The sequence below is a fragment of the Amphichorda felina genome (assembly GCF_050947745.1).
Source record: "Amphichorda felina strain 45539 chromosome Unknown scaffold_8, whole genome shotgun sequence".
Classification (NCBI taxonomy): domain Eukaryota; kingdom Fungi; phylum Ascomycota; class Sordariomycetes; order Hypocreales; family Bionectriaceae; genus Amphichorda; species Amphichorda felina.
This window is the reverse complement of record NW_028145042.1, coordinates 2,210,967-2,229,916: the sequence shown is the minus strand read 5'-3', so window position 1 is coordinate 2,229,916 and position 18,950 is coordinate 2,210,967. Positions and strand designations below refer to the sequence as shown.

The 18,950-nt window shown below is 54.5% G+C and overlaps 6 protein-coding genes across 6 annotated transcripts; 4 read left to right on the top strand and 2 right to left on the bottom strand.

Moving 5' to 3' along the window:
- Positions 1-1,956: 1,956 nt before the first annotated feature.
- ACO1O0_008361 (synaptobrevin-domain-containing protein) lies at positions 1,957-2,738 on the bottom strand (the record flags this gene model as incomplete). The annotated part of the gene is made up of 2 exons (XM_083197725.1): positions 1,957-2,623; positions 2,701-2,738. 2 exons carry the CDS (start codon positions 2,736-2,738, stop codon positions 1,957-1,959), a joined length of 705 nt encoding a protein of 234 aa, XP_083047193.1.
- A 471-nt stretch (positions 2,739-3,209) lies between these two features.
- SUV3 (ATP-dependent RNA helicase SUV3) lies at positions 3,210-5,655 on the top strand (the record flags this gene model as incomplete). Its single annotated transcript, XM_083197724.1, has 2 exons — positions 3,210-3,473; positions 3,535-5,655. The coding sequence occupies 2 exons, from the start codon at positions 3,210-3,212 to the stop codon at positions 5,653-5,655; spliced, it is 2,385 nt and encodes a 794-aa protein (XP_083047192.1).
- An 896-nt stretch (positions 5,656-6,551) lies between these two features.
- On the top strand, positions 6,552-7,520 carry ACO1O0_008359 (protein-tyrosine phosphatase-like protein; the record flags this gene model as incomplete). Its single annotated transcript, XM_083197723.1, has 1 exon — positions 6,552-7,520. The coding sequence occupies one exon, from the start codon at positions 6,552-6,554 to the stop codon at positions 7,518-7,520; it is 969 nt and encodes a 322-aa protein (XP_083047191.1).
- Positions 7,521-9,150: 1,630 nt separating this feature from the next.
- On the top strand, positions 9,151-9,630 carry ACO1O0_008358 (uncharacterized protein; the record flags this gene model as incomplete). Its single annotated transcript, XM_083197722.1, has 1 exon — positions 9,151-9,630. The coding sequence occupies one exon, from the start codon at positions 9,151-9,153 to the stop codon at positions 9,628-9,630; it is 480 nt and encodes a 159-aa protein (XP_083047190.1).
- Positions 9,631-10,494: 864 nt separating this feature from the next.
- On the top strand, positions 10,495-15,210 carry dcl1 (uncharacterized protein; the record flags this gene model as incomplete). Its single annotated transcript, XM_083197721.1, has 3 exons — positions 10,495-10,897; positions 10,953-13,585; positions 13,636-15,210. 3 exons carry the CDS (start codon positions 10,495-10,497, stop codon positions 15,208-15,210), a joined length of 4,611 nt encoding a protein of 1,536 aa, XP_083047189.1.
- Positions 15,211-15,629: 419 nt separating this feature from the next.
- On the bottom strand, positions 15,630-18,293 carry ACO1O0_008356 (uncharacterized protein; the record flags this gene model as incomplete). The annotated part of the gene is made up of 1 exon (XM_083197720.1): positions 15,630-18,293. One exon carries the CDS (start codon positions 18,291-18,293, stop codon positions 15,630-15,632), a length of 2,664 nt encoding a protein of 887 aa, XP_083047188.1.
- Between the last annotated feature and the right edge of the window lie 657 nt (positions 18,294-18,950).

Sequence of the window (18,950 nt, the reverse complement as noted above, 5' to 3'; positions counted from 1 at the left end):
CCTTCCACCTTTTGGATGGTACTCATAGTGATCCAGCCCAGATCAAAGTCAATGACAGTAGATGCTTTCTTGCCATATACCAGGAGCTCGGCTGACCATTGCGGATTTGGACCGATATCCCTAAGCACGTAGACTCGTGTATGTTTCCACACTGGCTTCAAGCTTGGAACCCTCGTGTCAAGATGAATCCGGCCCTCTGCCTTGGGTATATTCACAAATGACCAGTAGAAACCCTGTCGCATCAAACAGGGAATGTTGTCGACACAAACCCACAACGATGCCTGCCATGCTGGTTGCACTTGGTGACCTCGACAGAATGGCCGTAGGTTCCAAGTCCGGGAGGGCTTAGGAGCAAAGCTGAAGACCAAGTTGCTTTTTCAAGTAGTGAGCCAATCCTTCGGGCGTTTATAGTCCCAGTATCTCTCGATTTTAGCGACTTCATCGTCCGAGGGCTCTAGAGTGTTGTAGGCTGGCGGAGGGGTAGTTTTTGATTCGGGAGGGGACATTTTGGGTGAAACTTGAGCTCAGATACTGCTTGAAAGTCCGTGCGCTGTTTGTTTGTTTGTTAAAGATTTAAAAATCAGGGCCTGACTTTTGCTTGGGGTGGTGATACAAGCATCTTACATAGCCTCCGTGGCATTGTTGGGCCAAATTAATAATTAATCCTGACTAGTAAGTACGCCCATTGAGTCACACAAAAGCAATAAACCTTCAGATAAACCCAAAGCTCAAGGCTAAATAGCCACAAGTCAGCACCTAGCTGTTGCCCATTCAATAAGAAAACTTGATTATTCCAATAGTAAACAACAGTCCGGAGGGGAGAAAGGCAAGCCACCATTAGTAGTTCCCAAGTGACTGTTCCAGAAGGGTCTGGGCTTGGAATACCGGCTCTTTTTGTGTGTACCTATAGTTTTTTTGCCTTCTTTTCATCATCTCTTTTTCTTTTCTTTTTTAATCCTCTTCTTAACCAGAGCGTCACTACGTACCGATTGTGGTTTGCTCTGGTAAGGATGTTGTTGGATCAAAGTTGTGTGTTCGTATCCGCTGTATGAAGTACGAATACGGAGATGGTTTAAGTGCCTACCTCTGGCCTCCATCACCCCGCATTGTCGGACCCGATGGATGCTTAGTCATTCACCTGGAAGCCCGACCATCGGCATGGAGACCGAGGTTCATCAATTGAATGATATCACACGGTGCTCCAATCACACTGACAGATTGTGTTTTTTGAGCCAGCATTCTTCAATTTCAAATTGACACATCATTGTTACTGCGTCGCTTTTGACTTCACTCGCATTCCATTCGTTGCCATGGACGATCCTGCTGCCCAAGCCCAACTACAGCGTTCTCAGGCTCAACTCCAAGCTGCCTGGGAGCGCCACCTCCCCCATAATGCATCGACAAGGCACCCCGTCTTCTTCACCGACAAGCTCCGAAGGTCCCCCGTGGCTCCTGGTCCGGTAAATAGTCCAGTCGCGCATGGCTATGCGTATCAAGAGAACTCGCGGGCGAAGGGGCCTTCTAGGCTATGAGGGCCGAGGGGCATTGACGGCGTGGATGAGGGTACGATCAACAGACATGGCGAACGGACATTAGGATGGTAGGTATTGTACTCTGGCGATCGTGGTGGAAGCTTACTGACCATAATCCTCCACAGGATTGGGATCGAGAGAGTATAGATGAGACCTGCTCTGGAATTTATGCACTTGGGAACATCGACGACCAGAGGTGGTTAGGCACACGAGAGCCAGAGAATGAGATGATTTCAGCATTAATGATATAGACATGAGACTAACAGAGGTCCCTGTGGTATTAATAATTTGCGCCCGAAGTATGGCCCGAAATCCAGCGAGCAATCCCAATATCATATACAAGGCTCAGAGGGGTAATCGCTCCGTACTGCAGCATGTCGCCCGACTGCAACAATTCCAAAAAAAGTACTTCGTACTTCTCAGACTAGTTCTTAACCGAGATGACAATTGCTAGTATGATGAGGAAAACCACCATGCCTAGGAGCCCCATGAGCTTGACATTCTTCCACCACATCTGTCGCTTCAGGCCCCGGCTCCTCATGCGGAAGTCCCGCGCGCTTCCGCCCAGTCGGTCCGTCTTGTCGACGAGCAGGTCTAGCCTCTCGCCCCTCTCCAGCAGGCTCTCAATATTCTTGGTCATGATGCCGCGGACGTCGTCAATCTCGCGCTTGGCGTTGCCGATGGCGTCGCTCTGGCCGCCGCTCGTGGCGCCATACTCGACCATGAGCTTCTTGAGCTCGCCGTTGAAGGACCCCGCGCCGTAGTTGGGCATGTCGGCAAAGTCGGAAGACGGCGGGAACTGCTGGAAGAAGCGCTTCCGGATCTCAAAGAGGTAGCCAAAGGGCACGCGGCGGCCGAGCGAAGCGTCGGCGACGACGAGAAAGGTGAGCCCGCCGGCGCCGGGCTGGCCCGGGTAGTCCGAAGGCGACTCAGAGATGTAGTGGATCTGGTGCTGGCCATGGGTGTACGTGAGCTTCTGGGGAGACGTGTGCTCGATCTTGGGGAGGATGAGCGAGGCGAGGGACGAGGTCTGTGACGAGGCTGAGGTTGTGCATTCTGAGAGAATTGTCGTGTGATGGGCTATGCAGGAGCTGTGTAGAGCCGTTAGTAGCTTGGCCTACGGACAGTGGCGTCTTATCAAGTGTGCGCACGGCATTGGAGGACGTACTAGAGGAGGGGAGTTGACGGTGTGGATGAGGACGCCATGATGACGGCTCTTGTTGCGGGACTTGGGAGTCTCGGCTGGTCAATCGGCGCACCGTAGAGACAAAATTAGCCTGCAGGAAGAATTGAATGGTACTAGAGAGGGGGAAGCGGAGGAGTTGAAGCCCGTCAAGTATTGATGGAGAAGTCGTCGGCAGCGCTGCAGTTGGTGGAGAGCAGGAGGTAAATGATCAGTGAGTGCGCCACGATTGATGACAGCATCAATCTGGTATACAGGCGCGGGTGCCTGTATTACTCGTAGATTGGATTTGTGGCGTCGGTGGGGCGTGTGGCGAGCGGCTTGCGGCGTGTGGCGGGTGATCTTTGTCCCGATAATGTCCATCCATTTCTTTTCCATGCCATGACTGGTTGTCCCCGAGTCGCAACGGCCCGTGTCAGTCCTGTTAAAAACTTCAACGTTTCAGTGAGCATCGCGACCGGTATTCAGCGAATGCGCCGCGCTTTTTCCAACTCATGTTTGCTTCCTCAGAGAACCTCACGAGGCGCTTCTCTGCGAGCAAGCATGCTCACGTTTTCGATACGGCGACGGCCATGAGATTCTTGGCTCCCAGAGGTGCTACGAAGACACCCCTCTGTCGTCGTGCATTCTCAACAACACCTAAAGTATGCCTCCAACAGACCTGTCCTGTTTTCGCGAAGGGGAAAGGGTCCAAGCCCGTGCCGCATCAGAGTTCCAAGATTGAGGCGAGGATCAAGGACCATGGCCGGGGTGTCTCGGTAAGCTCATACCCCTGTTGGTCTTTTAGGCCTGAACACAGAATTTATGAGTCCATCGCAGGTCAGTCAAGGCCATGACCCACAGACACGGCTTCGCCAGGATATGAAGAAGAAGTACGACTCTAGACATGACCAGTTCAGGAGGGTTGTCCTGTCGCGTTTCCAGCACGTCCTGGATGAGTATTCGAAGCAGGATTTCACTATCACCGGCATTAGCCCCAATGAGTTGAACAGACAGGCCGTCACCTTCATGAACTCTCTCGATGATGCCTTCCTTCTGGCTGAGCAGAACATCACACGGCGGGACAAGAACCCCCTGTTCTGGAACCTGCGGGATGCGTTTGTCCGACAAGATTCCAAAGGCGTTACGAAAGAGGTCCGGTACGCGTTTCAGTCATTCATGGTGCGCAACCGCTTCTCCAAGGGCCTCGAGGACAACCAGCAGCGTCTCCTTGACATGCGCTTCCCCCAGGAGTGGTTCCCTGGCACACGAGAGATGCAGCGCACGATACACGTTCACGTGGGTCCAACCAACTCCGGCAAGACCTACAACGCCATCAAGGCTCTGGAAAGCTCCAAAAATGGCGTCTACGCAGGTCCACTTAGATTGCTGGCCACGGAAGTCTACCAGCGACTCACAGCCAAGGGCCTTCCCTGTGCCCTTGTCACAGGAGAGGAGGTCAGGATACCCAAGGACACGGACCAATACTTCTCCAGCTGCACAGTGGAAATGATACCTTTAAACAAAGAGTTTGACGTGGCCGTCATCGACGAGATTCAGATGTTGGGCGATCCTGACCGTGGCAACGCATGGACCAATGCTCTGCTCGGTGTGCGGGCCAAGGAGGTCCATGTTTGCGGCGAAGAGAGAGCCGCAAACCTGGTCAAGTCCATTTGTGCCACCCTTGGAGACAAATGCGTCATTCACCGCTACGAGAGACTGAGCCCGCTGAAGTCCATGAAGACGTCGCTAGACAATGACTTCAGCAGGCTGCGGAAGGGCGACGCTATCGTGGCTTTCAACCGTCTGAGTCTCCACGCGCTGAAGCGGAAGATCGAAAAGTACACAGGACGGCGATGCGCCATCATTTACGGGACACTCCCACCGGAGGTGCGGGTGCAGCAAGCTGCACTGTTCAATGATCCCGATAATGATTACGATTTCGTGGTGGCAAGCGATGCCATTGGTATGGGCCTAAATCTCGAGATTCGACGGGTCATTCTGGACTCAGTCAGCAAGTATGACGGGAACCAAGACCGACCCCTGACCTACCCGGAGATCAAACAGATCGGCGGACGCGCGGGACGCTATCGGACTGCCGCCAACCCTGATGGAAAGGGAGATGCAGGCGCTAACATGGGCTATGTGACCACCATGGAGTACCCCGACCTCCAGAGCGTGCACAAGGCCTTCAGCAGAACCGTGGAAGACATGAAGACGGCATACATAACCCCCCCGCCAGGCATTGTGGAGCGCTTCGCGGCCTACTACCCACCGTCAACCCCACTCTCATTCATCCTGTTGCGCATCAGGACAGCAGCAGTCTTGGGCGAGCGGTTCAAGATCTGCGTTCCGTCCGACTCTCTACAAATTGCCGATCTCGTCCAAGACATCCCCCTGTCAATTTATGACAAGCTCACGCTGTGTTATATGCCTGTCAGGCTGACGTCCGACGCTTCGGTCCAAACCCTCCGTGCCCTGGCCAAGATCATTGCAGAGAACGGTGTCGGCGATCTGCTGTCCATCAAGGAGATCCCACTCGAGTACCTCGAGATAGATATGCGCGACACCAAGCAGCACGCGCAGGAGTACCTGGCCAAGATGGAGGCCCTGCACGTGGCCATCAACTCGTACGTGTGGCTGTCGTATCGGTACGCGGGCATGTTCCGGAACCAGGGCCTGGCGTTCCACATCCGGTCGCTCGTGGAGCAGCGCCTCATCGAGCTTCTGGATCGCATGGACTTTACGGACAAGGAGCTGCAGAACCGACGAAGCAGGGAGCGTGCTCGTGCGCAGATGCGCCGGGTCAACCTCGACGCCATCGGGGAGATTTCGGATCAGGAGGAGCACCGTGAGGTGCCCATCGATGATGGGCCACTGGTCGAGGATGGAGACCGGCGGCTGCTCGAGATCGTGGAAGCCTCACGCGAAGCCTCCCACTCACGCCAAGTAGGGGTTTAATCTGCCAACAGGGCAAGTAGAATATTTTTGTATCATCAGTGTGTGTATATCAGCATGGGCAGAATGTGGCGTTTGGTTGGGTGCCCCTTATCTAACAAGTTAATTGGTGCCTACTTTGGCACATGTGTATGAAGTAAAAGGCTTTTTTAGAATAAAATAAAAATAAAATCTTATTGTAAACTTATTACAATCCCCGTGGGGTTGCTCCTACACTTTCTCTCCTTTTTTTTTGTTTGTCCGCACATGATTTCGCCACGTTAATTACTCTCACGATGCCGTGGCTTTGGGGTGTGGTTTGGATGTCCCAAATCTAAAGATGTTGGATAGCATATTGATAATATATCCCGCATTGAGCATGGAGTAGATAAAAAGGAAACAAATACCCCGCATGACGCAGCTCATATTCCATTTCCTCGATTAGCAACTACATGAATTTGTGAAGCAAACGACGGCCAGTGGAAATGGAGCCATCTGCTAATCGGACCGAGTCGCTAATAATATGGCAACATGTGGGTTCCGGGTAGGTCGACCGACATCTGGCCTGGGAAAGTACTCCATCTCTTCGCCCGACGTGCCGCCGACACCACCATCTTGGCACCTCACCTCGACCTCACCTTCCCCCCAGGTCCCCTGCCTCGCCCCTCGCTCCACTCGTTGCCGGCTGTCCAAGATGCTACGCGAACCGATTGCCTTATTACCCTCCACCGCACCTCCTCACCGCCTGTAGGGTCAATCTGCTCGCTTCGGTACAAGGCCCACGCGTCGCCTGTTGACCCTCTGTAGCGGTGCTTGTCTCCCCAGTCCAGCCACGAGTCCAGCTAGGAGTCGAGCCCCCCACGTCGTGATCCCACCATCCTGGCGCCGTCTGACCGACAGACACACCCAAGCCCGCGACCATGAACAACAATGTCGCCCCGAGCGCGCCATACACCCGGCGGCCACCGAGTCCTCCGCAGCTCCACGTCCCCGTCCTCTACCAGGCCCGCAAGTCTGGCCACGGTGCTCAGTTCGTCCTGGCACCCTCGTACGAGAATGTCGATCCGAGCCAGCTCACCACCGAGGACCTCGCCATCATCACGCGCAACGAGACCAAGCTCGTGGCCCCCAACATGGCTGGCAACTGGCTGTACGAGCAGCGGCGCCAGGCCCAGCGAATCCTCGACTTCCTGTATATCGGACCCAATGCCGTCGTCCGCGACCTTGCCTTCCTCGAGCGTGAGGCCATCACCATGATCATTGTCGCCCGTGACTCGCGTCTTGCCGGCCGGAATCTGCTAAGCGTCGATAATGCTACCCGCGCCTTGGGTATTGTCGGTCGTTATGTCGACGTCGGTAGCCCCCAGGGGCTCATCCACGGCTTCCCAAATAACATTCGAGATATCAACGACCACCTGGTCTCTGTATATCACAAGAATTCGAGGGACGAAAACGGACGGGTGCTGCTTGACCCTTCGAGCGTCGTTCGGGGAAAGGTGCTGGTCACCTGTGAGTCGGGCAATGAGCTGTCACCGGCCATTGTTGCCGCGTACATAATGTCGGTGTTTGGGCAGGACATGGCAAGTGCTCTGCAGTTCATCAGCGTCCAGAGGTTCTGCGTGTGCTTCGACGAGGGTATGAAGAGGTTGTTGTTGTCATGGGAGGATATACTTCGTGCTCGTGCCTCGGTCGCAAAGTCGAGGACACCTGTCTCGGGGCAGCTAGCAACAGCCTCCAAGGGGAAGCGAGGACTTGATCAACTGAGGGATGAGCAAGAGGGGGCTGACTCGAGCGGCGACGCTATGGATTGCGACCGCTTCCATGGGCGGGATGCGTTTGTGCCGTTCGTGGACTTGCCCAAACCTCCTGACAAGCCTGGTAAGGCATAAAGGGATTGGTGCCTGGGGAGAACACTCTACGTTGTTGAAAAAAAAACAACCTCGGAAGCCTGATAGCCTGCGTCACTCGATTCTTACCACTGCAGGGCATGGAGGTACCTACCTGGACAGAAGGACACGAGGGTTTGGTGCTCTCGGATTAGTCTTGTTTGGGGGAATGGCGCTCTTTGGAACGCGTTGCTACGGCGACAGGAAAGAAGGTTTGGTCTATCTATTACTGCGAGGCAGAAGTATCCCAACACGCAGCACAGAAACCATGGGACTCGTTGGCCCCTGTTGTCCTGGACCCGTGAAGGAAACTTCAGCCCATCTTCTGCGAGTACCCCTGGCACGCAGCACAAACAGGGGCCATCAGGGTCGTTTGACCGTGCTGTCCCCGTGAGAAGGAAGCATTAGCCCATCTCCTCTAAGGTCTCCCAAGACGCGGCACAGAAACCATAGGGCTCGTTGGCCTGTGTTGTCCTGGATATGAGAAGGAAGCCTTGGTCCATCTCCACAACGCTGAGCCGTCCCGACACGCAGCATAGAATCTATGGAGCTCGTTGGAAGGTGTTGTCCTGGATATATGAGGGAAGCTATGGGCCGTCTCTGTGGGGCCGAGGATCCCTGACAGACAGCATAGAATCTATGGGGCTTAGTGGAAGGGGCTGTCATGGATGCGCAAGGATGGGCACTGTCCGCCTCTGTCAGGCTAGAACCCCCCCACTATACGCAGAACACAAAGAGCATGTGTCTCGCTGGACTACATACACGACAAGCAGGCCCTAGCTATCTCCTAGGAGGTCTCCCAGTACGTAGCACTGAGGCTACGGGGCTCCCTCGGCCATGCTGTCCTAGACACACGAGAGACTTCAGCCCATCTTCGATGAGATGGTGATTCCCTAGCGGCCGCGCATAAGAACGTACCTAATCAAAGAATACATCCAATCATATCGCTTTGTGGGCTGCGTTGAAGAAGCTCTTCGCTATCTCCGTCTTCATACATTTCCCAACAGCATCGGAGATGAACCATGGCGTTCTTTGGAGAACCTGTCCTGGACATGGGAAGGAAGGTATGATGTATCTCCGGTGAGGCTAAACTTGCCCATATCTCAACAGCAGCGCAGATGAATCACAGTGGTCTTTGCGCTAGTTCTACGGTACTTTGATGTCTAGGTACTGTTGGATGGGGTGTCCGGCCGCCGGGAGGATTTCCAGGTTTCTCGGAAAGCAGCATAGAAGCCCCTTTCAAACGGGTCGTCCCGGACAAGGAAGGAGGGTTGGATCCATCCTCTTGGCAGGAGGAGTTTCTCAACAGGCAGCGCAGAAACGATTTCGAACAGAGCTGTCCTGGTCACGGAAGATAATTTCGACCCATCTACTTCGAGGGGAGAGTTTCCCAACAATGTGTACATGAACCTTTTTGAACTCGGTTGTCATGTACACGAAAAGAAACTCTGGCCCAACTGATTTGAGTGAGAGTTTTGACAACGGGACAAGATGTCTATTCTTTTCTGCATATTAAAAGGGGCCTCCTTTCCCGTCTTCTCGAAATCTTCTTAGAAACACAGGCTCTCCCACGCACAGGTTCGCACACCCAACATTCATCTATACACACTTCTGAACCTTGTTCCTGCGCAACATGGGACCGCAGAGCCTCCCACAAGGGAATCGCCCTCGGGCCAACGGGCCCCAGACCATGGGGCCACAGACGGCCGGGTCTCAAACGACCCAGCCTCAGACGAATGGGGTCCCGCCACCACCCCCACCGGCCACTGGGTCCATGGCCGGTGCCCAAAATCCCCAGGTCTTTCAGGTTGTCACGTTGATCGACCTGACGACGGAGGCATCCGGGCCCCTTGACCACCCCGTGTTCGGGGACCCCGAGCACCGTCAGCAGCAGACGGACTACCAACCGCCGGAGGTCGCTATTAGGCGGCCGTGGTTGGGAGAGGTCAGTCTCGGGGCCATCCTCGCGCTGCCGGAGCAGGACTACCAACTGGTCATCACTGCTCCGGCACGACATCACCTTCGCGGAGTCGAGTATGCACACGACTCCGACTTCGAGGCCTTCCGCGCCACCTGTGAGGAGGCTGAGGAGGAGGAGACGTCGTCGACCTGATTGGGTCTGGCTGGGATGGGCTTGGGTGACTTGGGTGGACTTGGGGATAAGGCGGGAACCAAAAGGGGCCGGGGATCAAAAGGGGACCGGGAAAAAGAAGGGAGAAAGAAAGGGGGATGGGGTCGCTGGTTGACAGTCTGGGGAATCAAAAAGGGGCGTTTGGGAAAAGTTGCCGTGGGCTGGAAGAAACTTTGGTGGCTTGTATTCGTTGCTTCGGAGTTCTGGTGTTTTGAACTAGATGGCGCTGGGAAACATGGCCACATTAGTGGTCTATGAAGTTCATGTTTAAAGTTGATTGATTCAATATACCCAGCAGGACCGAGTTTCTGATCGGGCTGTAAACATTAAAAGTCCCGTCTAAACTCACCGTCTTAATGTATCATGGTGATGATATTGTTATTAGTACACCATCTTTATTATTTCTGGAATCGTGATGATGTTGTCCATGCCATGACGGTATGATGATACCCTCTGCATCGTAATGGTATTGCTGTCTGTATTATAGCTAGACTGATACCTATACTATGATAATATTGAGTCCTGTAATCCGCTGTCCCCTGTTGATCAGCTCCGATGGACGCACCCATCACCGATCAAAGGCCAACAACGACTTTACTTGGGCTGACCTAAATGCCAACATGCCATACATTTTTTTTGCCCTCTGTTGTTTGTCCGTTGTCCAGGTTTTCTTAGGCGGCTTTCAGACTGCTGAGCAGGTAATGTTGACGGCAAGCTGCAGCCAGGGCTCTCGCCCCTGCCTTGCTTCACTTTTCCCTCATCATTCTCTTCTCCTGATACTTATCAATTCTTCTCATCTACACGCAGCTAAAATCTATCGCTGCTGGTAACGAGATGGCATCCGAAATGCCCCAAGAAAGCGCCCCAGTCGAGGTTTGTGATGCATCTGACACGTCGCAGAATGGCGGCTCAATAGATGAGGCTGATGCCTCTTCTACCCCTGTGGCAAACGAAGAGATGGAATCCGACTCCGACTCAGACGACGCATACCGCCTCACCCAGAACCCATCCAAGCCCCGAAAGGTTAGCGAGAAGAAACGAGTCGATGCCGCTGCCTTCCAGGCTTGGGTCAATCGAAACCAGCGCGAGATCACGTCGAAGCCTGAGACGGGGATGGGCAACCCACGACAGCCGTCGGCGTCTGACATGTTCCAAGGTAGAGCCAAGATCATCGAGAGCCCACGCGAGTATCAAATAGATCTGTTTGAGAGAGCCAAGACCAAAAACATAATCGTGGTGCTAGACACCGGTAAGATGGCAACATTCATCTTTTGCCTATGGAGAGCTGACAGGGAAAAACGCAGGCTCCGGAAAGACATTGATATCCGTGCTCTTATTGCAGTATATTCTGAATAAAGAGTTGGAGGAGCGCAAAACGAGGCCGAAAAAGGTTGCCTTCTTCATTGTGGAGAAGGTTGCCCTATGCTTTCAGCAGCATCGTGTGCTCAAGGATAACCTGGAGCATCCCAGCACGAAGTTATATGGAGATACGGGGGGAATGGTCAACACAGCGGAGTTTTGGGACACCCAGTTTTCCGAAAACATGGTCATCGTTGCCACCGCACAGGTGTTACTGGACTGTCTCAACAACGGTTTTATCACCATCGGCCAAATCAACCTCCTGATTTTCGACGAGGCGCATCATGCAAAGAAAAACCATCCCTACGCCAGAATAATCAAGAACCATTACATGCGGGAAATTGACGTTGGTCGTCGTCCTCGGATCCTCGGTATGACAGCTTCGCCAGTCGATTCCCAGACTAGAGACATGCGAGCAGCCGCCGCCGAGCTTGAGAGCATGCTGTGCAGCGAAATTGCCACCGTCTCTAATGAAGTTCTAGCTAGAGCCCTCTACCGTAAAAAGCTCGTCGAAAGCACCGAGTATTATGACAGGCTTCCTGTTCCGGAGGATTCTAGAACAGCCTTATGGAGCAGAATCAGTACACTGGTTTCTGGAGATTCTGGATTCTCTGCGGCACTAGCCTTTACACTTGAAGCCTCGTCTACACTTGGGCCTTGGTGCGCTGATCGTTTCTGGTCTCTTCTGTTGACAGATCTAGAGATCATGAGGCTTGTTGCACGGACAGAGGGCGAGCTCAGCAGAGCGGATAGCGATGGGGGTAACAAAGCTGCCTCGGCCGTCCAGACAGTCCAGCAGATTATCCAGAGCTACCAGTTGGAACCGGTGTGCAGAACAAGACAGGACTTGCAGATATCAACCAAGGTCGAACTTCTGTGGCAGATTTTGGAGAGTGAATTCCGCGATCGAGGAGCCAAGCGCTGCATCGTCTTCGTCGAAAAGAGGTATACGGCTGCCCTGCTATCGGACCTGTTGCAGCAACCTGGGATGGAAATTCCAGGTGTGATACCCTCGTATATGGTTGGGTCACAGACCACATCTGCGAGCATCGCAACAATGTCATTCCGTGACCAAGTGCATACCTTGAGAAAGTTCAAAGGCGGCGAAACAAATTGCCTCTTTTCTACACCGGTGGGAGAGGAAGGAATAGACATTCCGGCGTGCGACCTCGTCATTCGATTCGACATGTATAATTCGGTCATTCAGTACATCCAGTCACGGGGGCGCGCTCGACAAGCTAGTTCCAGGTTCATCAGCCTGATTGAGAAGGGGAATTTGAACGACCTACGGCGACTTAAACAGACAGTCAAGGATTCGACGTTCTTACAGCAATTTTGCTCTGCGTTACCTGAAAGCCGCAAGGTCCAAGACTCAATCATTAATGTCGGTGCAGCAGCAGAAGCAGAGAGAGTTGGGCAGAAGGCGCATGAGATCGAGGATACGGGTGCACGGCTGAGCTTCGACAACAGTCTCAATGTGCTGGCACGATTTACCTCCTCTCTTGTCGAGCTGGGAGGGCCTAATCTCACTCCCGAATATGTTGTCATTGTCCTGGGAAGGAAGTTTGCTGCAGATGTTATTCTCCCAGACTCGTCCCCCATCAACTGCGTTTCTGGATTTCCGCAGCGAAGCAAGCAACTAGCTCGATGCTCAGCTGCGTATGAGGCTTGCATCCTGCTGCTAAAGTCAATGTATATCGACAACTACCTGCAGCCGGCCTTTGCGAAGAAGCTGCCCGCCATGCGCAATGCCCGACTTGCCGTGAGCTCCAACAAAAAAGCCGAGTATCCTATGCGCATCAAGCCAGAGCTTTGGTCCCAATTCAGCTCGGCAGAGCCATCCCAGCTCTTTCCAGCTGCTTTAGTCCTAGACAACCCCGGCGCTTTAGGGAAGCCATCGCGACCTCTGATGCTGCTGACCAGACAAAGGCTTCCACCCGTCCCAGATATCCCTTTGTTCTTTGGTAGTGGCCACTCGTCACTACTTAGACCCGTCAGCACCGACCGACCATTGAGCCTCACACCTGATCAACTGGAGGGCATCAGAAGTTTCACCCTGAAAGTCTTTGAGGACATATTCAGCAAGGAATACGAGGCACAATGCTCAGACATGCCCTATTTTTTTGCACCTAGCGATGAAACCCATGAACGCATTATTGCTACACGAGAAGTGCACATACAATGGGCCCTGGTCCAGGAAATCCAACAGCACGACTCACTGAGCTGGGAAGGGAGGCCCGCAGAGTTCTTCCACGACAAATTCGTCATTGACCCATTGGAGGGGTCGCGCAAGTTGGTTATCCATGGCATCAACCCCGACCTCACACCTGGCGATCGTGTACCTGCAGATGCTCCCCTGCCTAAATCCCGATCCTATCGCTCTGTGGAGCCAACTGTTAAAGAGTACAGCAACAGTCTATACTTGAAAGCAAGGCAACGTGCGCAATGGAGAGATGACCAGCCTGTCGTAAATGCTGAGCTCTTGTCGCTCCGCCGAAACTTCCTCGATCAATTCGCCGTGGATGAGGCGACCAATTCCAATTGCTGCATCATCTTGGAGCCCCTTAAAATTTCTCCGGTATGGAAACTGAGTCAGCGTAACAATGTATTAGTCTAACGAAGCTCTAGATTCCGATTGACATTGTAAACATGGGGCTTCTTCTACCCGCAATTCTCTATCGCCTCGACACGTCGCTCATTGCCCTCGACGCATGCTCTCTCCTCGGGCTGGAAATTCTCCCGCAGCTGGCTCTTGAGGCCATGACCAAGGACAGTGACAACACGGACGAACACGACCAGGAACAAGTCAATTTTCAAGCCGGGATGGGCAATAACTACGAAAGGCTCGAGTTTCTCGGTGACTCGTTCCTGAAATTATCCACAACCATATCCTTGTTCACCTTGATGCCGGCGAGGACCGAATTTGAGTACCATGTGGAGCGCATGCTCCTGGTCTCGAACAAAAACCTCTTCAACGGCGCCGTTGACCGCAAACTCTACGAGTATATCCGCTCCAAGGGCTTCGATCGCCGTTTGTGGTATCCTAACCTCAAGCTCAGAAAGGGCAAGGCGCCCAAAACTCAGATGCAGCACAATCTTTCAGACAAATCCATTGCGGATGTCTGCGAGGCACTGATTGGCGCTGCGTATCTGAGCTTACCGAAAGGAGACATGGATATGGCCGTCCAGGCGGTGACCAAGATGGTCAAGAGCAAGAACCACAAGATGCAGACGTTCGAGGAATACTATGCTGCCTACAAGGTGCCCGACTGGCAATCGACTGAGCGGGCGACCGAAGCTCAGCGGGTGGCAGTCGAGTTTGTAAAAAACAAGGTGGGATATTCATTCCGATCACCAACCTTGCTACGCAGTGTTTTCAAGCACCCCTCGTATATGTACGAGTCTTCGATCCCCAACTATCAACGCCTCGAGTTCCTGGGCGATGCGCTATTGGACATGGTCATGGTGGATTACCTGTTTAGGCAATTTCCTCTGGAGGATCCACAGTGGCTAACGGAGCACAAGATGGCCATGGCCTCGAACCGCTTCCTCGGCTGCCTGTGCGTGGACCTAGGACTGCACAACCGCTTGCTGCTAACCACAGCTGCGTTGCTCAATCAGAGAAGTGAATATGCTGCCGACTTGGAGCGGGCCAAGGAGGCTGCTAAAGAGGAGGGGAAGCCACTGCGTCGTGATTTTTGGAGGGATGCCTGCGACCCGCCCAAGGCTCTGGCCGATGTTGTGGAAGCGTTGGTGGGCGCCATGTTTGTCGACTCAGAGTACGACTACACCGTTGTGGAAGACTTCTTTCGCCGTCTGATCCTCCCGTACTTTGAGGACATGGCGCTCTACGACACGTTCGCCAACAGGCATCCCGTCACGGCACTGGCCAAGCGCATGCAGGAGGACTTTGCGTGCAGGGACTGGCGCCTGTTCTCAATGGAGGTGCCCGGCAGCGTCGACCAGGGCGTCAAAGCCATCACGGAGAACGACGTCTTGTGTGCGCTGATGGTGCACGGCGAGGTTGTAGAGCATGCGACGGCCAAGAGTGGGCGGTATGCCAAGATTGCGTGTGCAAAGAAGGCGGCCCAGCGGTTTGCTACAATGGACACGGCAACGTATCAGGCAGAGATGGGATGTGATTGTGATGGGGTAGCGGTGGAGGGAGCTGATATTGCTGGGAATTACGGCACGGCAATCTGAGGTTATGGTGCTGCGGGTATGGAGTATGTAGTGGGATGAGAAACGTTTTGAACGGGACACATAATCATATCATCGTAAGAGCAGGTTTACTGTTGCGCGACCCTGATGGAAATCAATTGCCAGCATGGCAGATGCCCATACTTGTACATCATATTCATACTGCCCGTCCCCTCACTGACTCGAAGATACAAATAAATTCCACAAACGCCCCTATCTTGTACGTCAACACGTCCAGTACATTGTCACGTCCAATTTCCCTGCATACATGCGCTTTCAGCCCAGGGGTATCTAGAACCGAGTCCACAAATTTCCAGCTTTTCTCTAGACGTATGTATGAGAGAAGAAATATTTGTAGAAAGAAGAAGAAGAATAATTAGACGTTAATTGGTGTCGTTAAAAAAAAAGTCTGTGCGGGGGCCTTAGGCCTCTGTGTCGGCAATGTGCCCCTGTTCGTAGCTCTCCTGTGTGACCCTCGCTTGCAGCGTCTGCTGGCGTGTAGAGGTACGCTCGCGGCGCTTCATTTCTTTGCGTAGACGCATGGCGAGACGGGCGTCGAGCTTCTCTTCCAAGGCTTCTTCCTCGGGGTCATAATGCCCGTCGCCGGAGAGAATGCTGCCCAATTCTGCGGTAGCGCCGCTACCGCTGCGAGACCGCATGCCTGCATCGGACTCGGAGATGGTGAGGGACGATGTGTCGTCGTCGTCATCATATTCCCAAGCACGGAGGGAGGGATGAGGAGCGCGGCGGGAGGCAGTGGACTCGTTTAGGCGTGGGGCAGATGTTGGAGGGCGTGCCCGACTGATGGTGTGTTTCTTGTTTTTAGCGGTTGTGGAGAATGACGAGGCCCAGGTCGGGTTGATGGGCGCGGCATCACCGTCGAAGAGACCAGGGAGCCCGCCGCCTGTCTGCCCATAACCATCCTCCTTGAAGAGTAGGTCTTCGTCATCGTTGCGGCGTCGACGACGTTTTTCTACGTAAGACTCGATGTCAGAGCCATCCGTCGTACTGGACAGGTAGCCGTCCTCGTCGACAGGCAACGTGAATGGGCTCCGTGTCTGCGAGCGCTGGGTTTGGTGTCTGCTAGGGCCACGAAGGCTGCTGACTGTAGTACCGCTGCTCTTGCCGCGGGTGTGAGACTTCTTGGCAATTCCATTGAGAGATAGCTGCTTTTGTGCCGCAGGCATCGAGTAGCTGAGGTCGAGTGACGTGTCGGCAGTATGTCGGCTATGTTTCCCAGACATGTTGGATGAGGCTGTGGCGGTGGTGCTGGGAGCCATGGATGATACGGACTCGTTGCGCCACGATGAGCGGCGACCAGGGGTGACCTCGTCGATGTTGTCTAGTTGGGGCCGTCCGCGTAGCGATGTTGCGCCAACAGATCGCTTACGTGGGTGGGGCGGCAGGGGAGGCTCCTCAGTGCGTATCTGGGCAACATTTGAAGCCTTCGGGCTGCGCTGACTCTGCGGCCTAGAGTCGACCTGGGGGCCAACTGAAGACCCTGAGCGGGTTGAGAAGCGGGATGATGGAATTGGGGGTACAGCTTCCTCAGTGGATGGTGCTCCGAAGTCGAATTGGCTGAAGTCCTCATGCTTTTGCTTGCGGCTTTTGCGCGAGGCAGATGACGCGCTGCGGAGTCTACCTGATGGCTCGTTCACTCCAGCCTCTGCATCATGTCGCGGTTTGGATGGCCTTTGGGACGTGGCCGATCTGGTACTCTTAGTACTGCGGGATCGTGGACGTCCATCTTCCCGGCGCTCCTGCTTCTTCTTTGATGCCGTCAAGTTTGAGTCCCGAGACCGGCTGCGAGACGAGATATTGGAGGGGATATCGCACTGATCAGGGCCTGTGGCCGGCCGCCGGGTGGGAATGTCTGGGACAACGGCAGCCTCATTGGAATAACTCAATACGGCTGGGTGCAAGCTGAGGGGCCGGGGCTTAGGTTGCGATGGAGAGGAAACAGCTCGTCCGGCGTGGACCGACAAGGGCCGGCGCAGTCCAGAGTCATCGTCCTTACTTTTGTCGTCCCCAGGAGCTGCTAGATCCCCAGCGCCCATGGGGATGCCGCTGATAAGGGGTTGGGGCCGGAGGCTGGTAGTGCGCTCGGGAAAGCGCGGGGTACGGATACGCTGGTTTGCGAGTGCCGACAGCTCGTCGCGGTCCTTGCCCTGGATGGTAGTGGCGAGGTCGGTGGGAATATTGCCTGCGGCATAATTGTTCCCGTGGACGTCAACAGCGCTTCCGTCGGATTTATAGGCGAGAGGTTCACCTCCCGTGATGGCATAGAAGGCAAGGACGGCGGGGCTGTTGAGGTCGACGGTGTTGACAGCCATATTGCGCTCAGCGACGTCCTCGCCGTAGTCGCGGGCGCCGGCTGCGCGAAGGCGCGTCTTGAAGTTGGAGGGCCTGAGGGAGCCCTGGGCATCGAGGATATCGACGTACCCGACGGCGCCACCCCCACCACCGGCTGTGCCAATGGTGCCGGTGCCAGCACTGCGCCCTGACATGACTGAGCCGGTGATAGATCCTGGGCCTTTTTTGATCGAGTAGGCCGTCCGCGGGCTCGAGGGAGCAGTTGTGCTATCTCTCTTCATGAAGTGTGCCGCAATCGGGGGTACGGGGGGAGGCACATTGACGGCGGAGGCATCGTCGGGGTCGTCATATTCGGGGCCGGTCATGCCTAGCAAGTAGGGTGGTCCTTGGGTCGTCTTTTGGACAAGAAATGGGGGGCGGCTCGAGTTTCGATTCGCCGACTTGGGCCGCTGATGGGGAAGGCTGGCGGGGATAGATGGAGCAGTGCTTGGTCGTCCAACGCTCTTGGATCGCATTCGTGGGACCATCGAGGACGGGGCCGAGGGCTCAATGGCAGTCTTGGTGGATAGTTGAGCCTGGCTGCGCTTGCGAGCGGCACGCTTGAGGTCGCTGAGAGTGTTTGGGCCATTTCCGGTAACGGGGAGAGTACCGCGGATTGGCGGAAGCGCGATGGCGGTGGTATCGTAGGGCTGGGACTTGATGTCGAGGCCCGCGTTCAGGCTGGCGGTATCGCCAGGGCCCTTCTTGGCGGAGAGAAAGCTGAAGAAGCCCATGTTTGCGGGGGGATTCGAGGGCGGAAATAAGTGACGGGTGGTCCTTACGGAGCTGGGGAATAATAGTCTCGGGCGGGCTCACAGGGAGCGCAGCGCCAGACTGGTCATGAGGGACAGTGAGGCAGCAAGTGAAGGGGAACAAATACTCGTCGACAATGGCCAGTAGAGAGCTTTGGGGGAAGTGGAAAGAGTCGAGTTGCTGGGGAAAAGGAGGAGGGGGACATCTGAAGAGGGAAAGGGACGAGAAGTAGCTGTCTCGAAATGGAAGTTGGAAGGATCAACCTTGAAGCACCTCACTTGCCGTGCATTGGTGATTTTCACTCATCAGCACCAAGCCAGCAACAGCGACCGATTGCGACTGCTAAACGGCCGAGGGGCTGGGTAGCGGCCAATCACAATTCTACCCCAGTTGGTCCCGTCTTTTTTTCCCTCTTTCCACGCTGATGCCAGGTGGGTGGACGGTCCGTTGAATGGGGGAAGAGGCCGGTGGACGGTGGTTAGCTGCAGCGAGGCGCAGATGGTGCGTCGTGTTAGCGCCCCTGGCCGACGGCAACAAAAGTCTAGGTAGATTGCGAGCCTGGCAACAGAGGTCAGACCGTCAGAGAGAGCAATTTTGATGATTTGATCCTAGGTATGTCCCCAAATGTACCAAGGCTG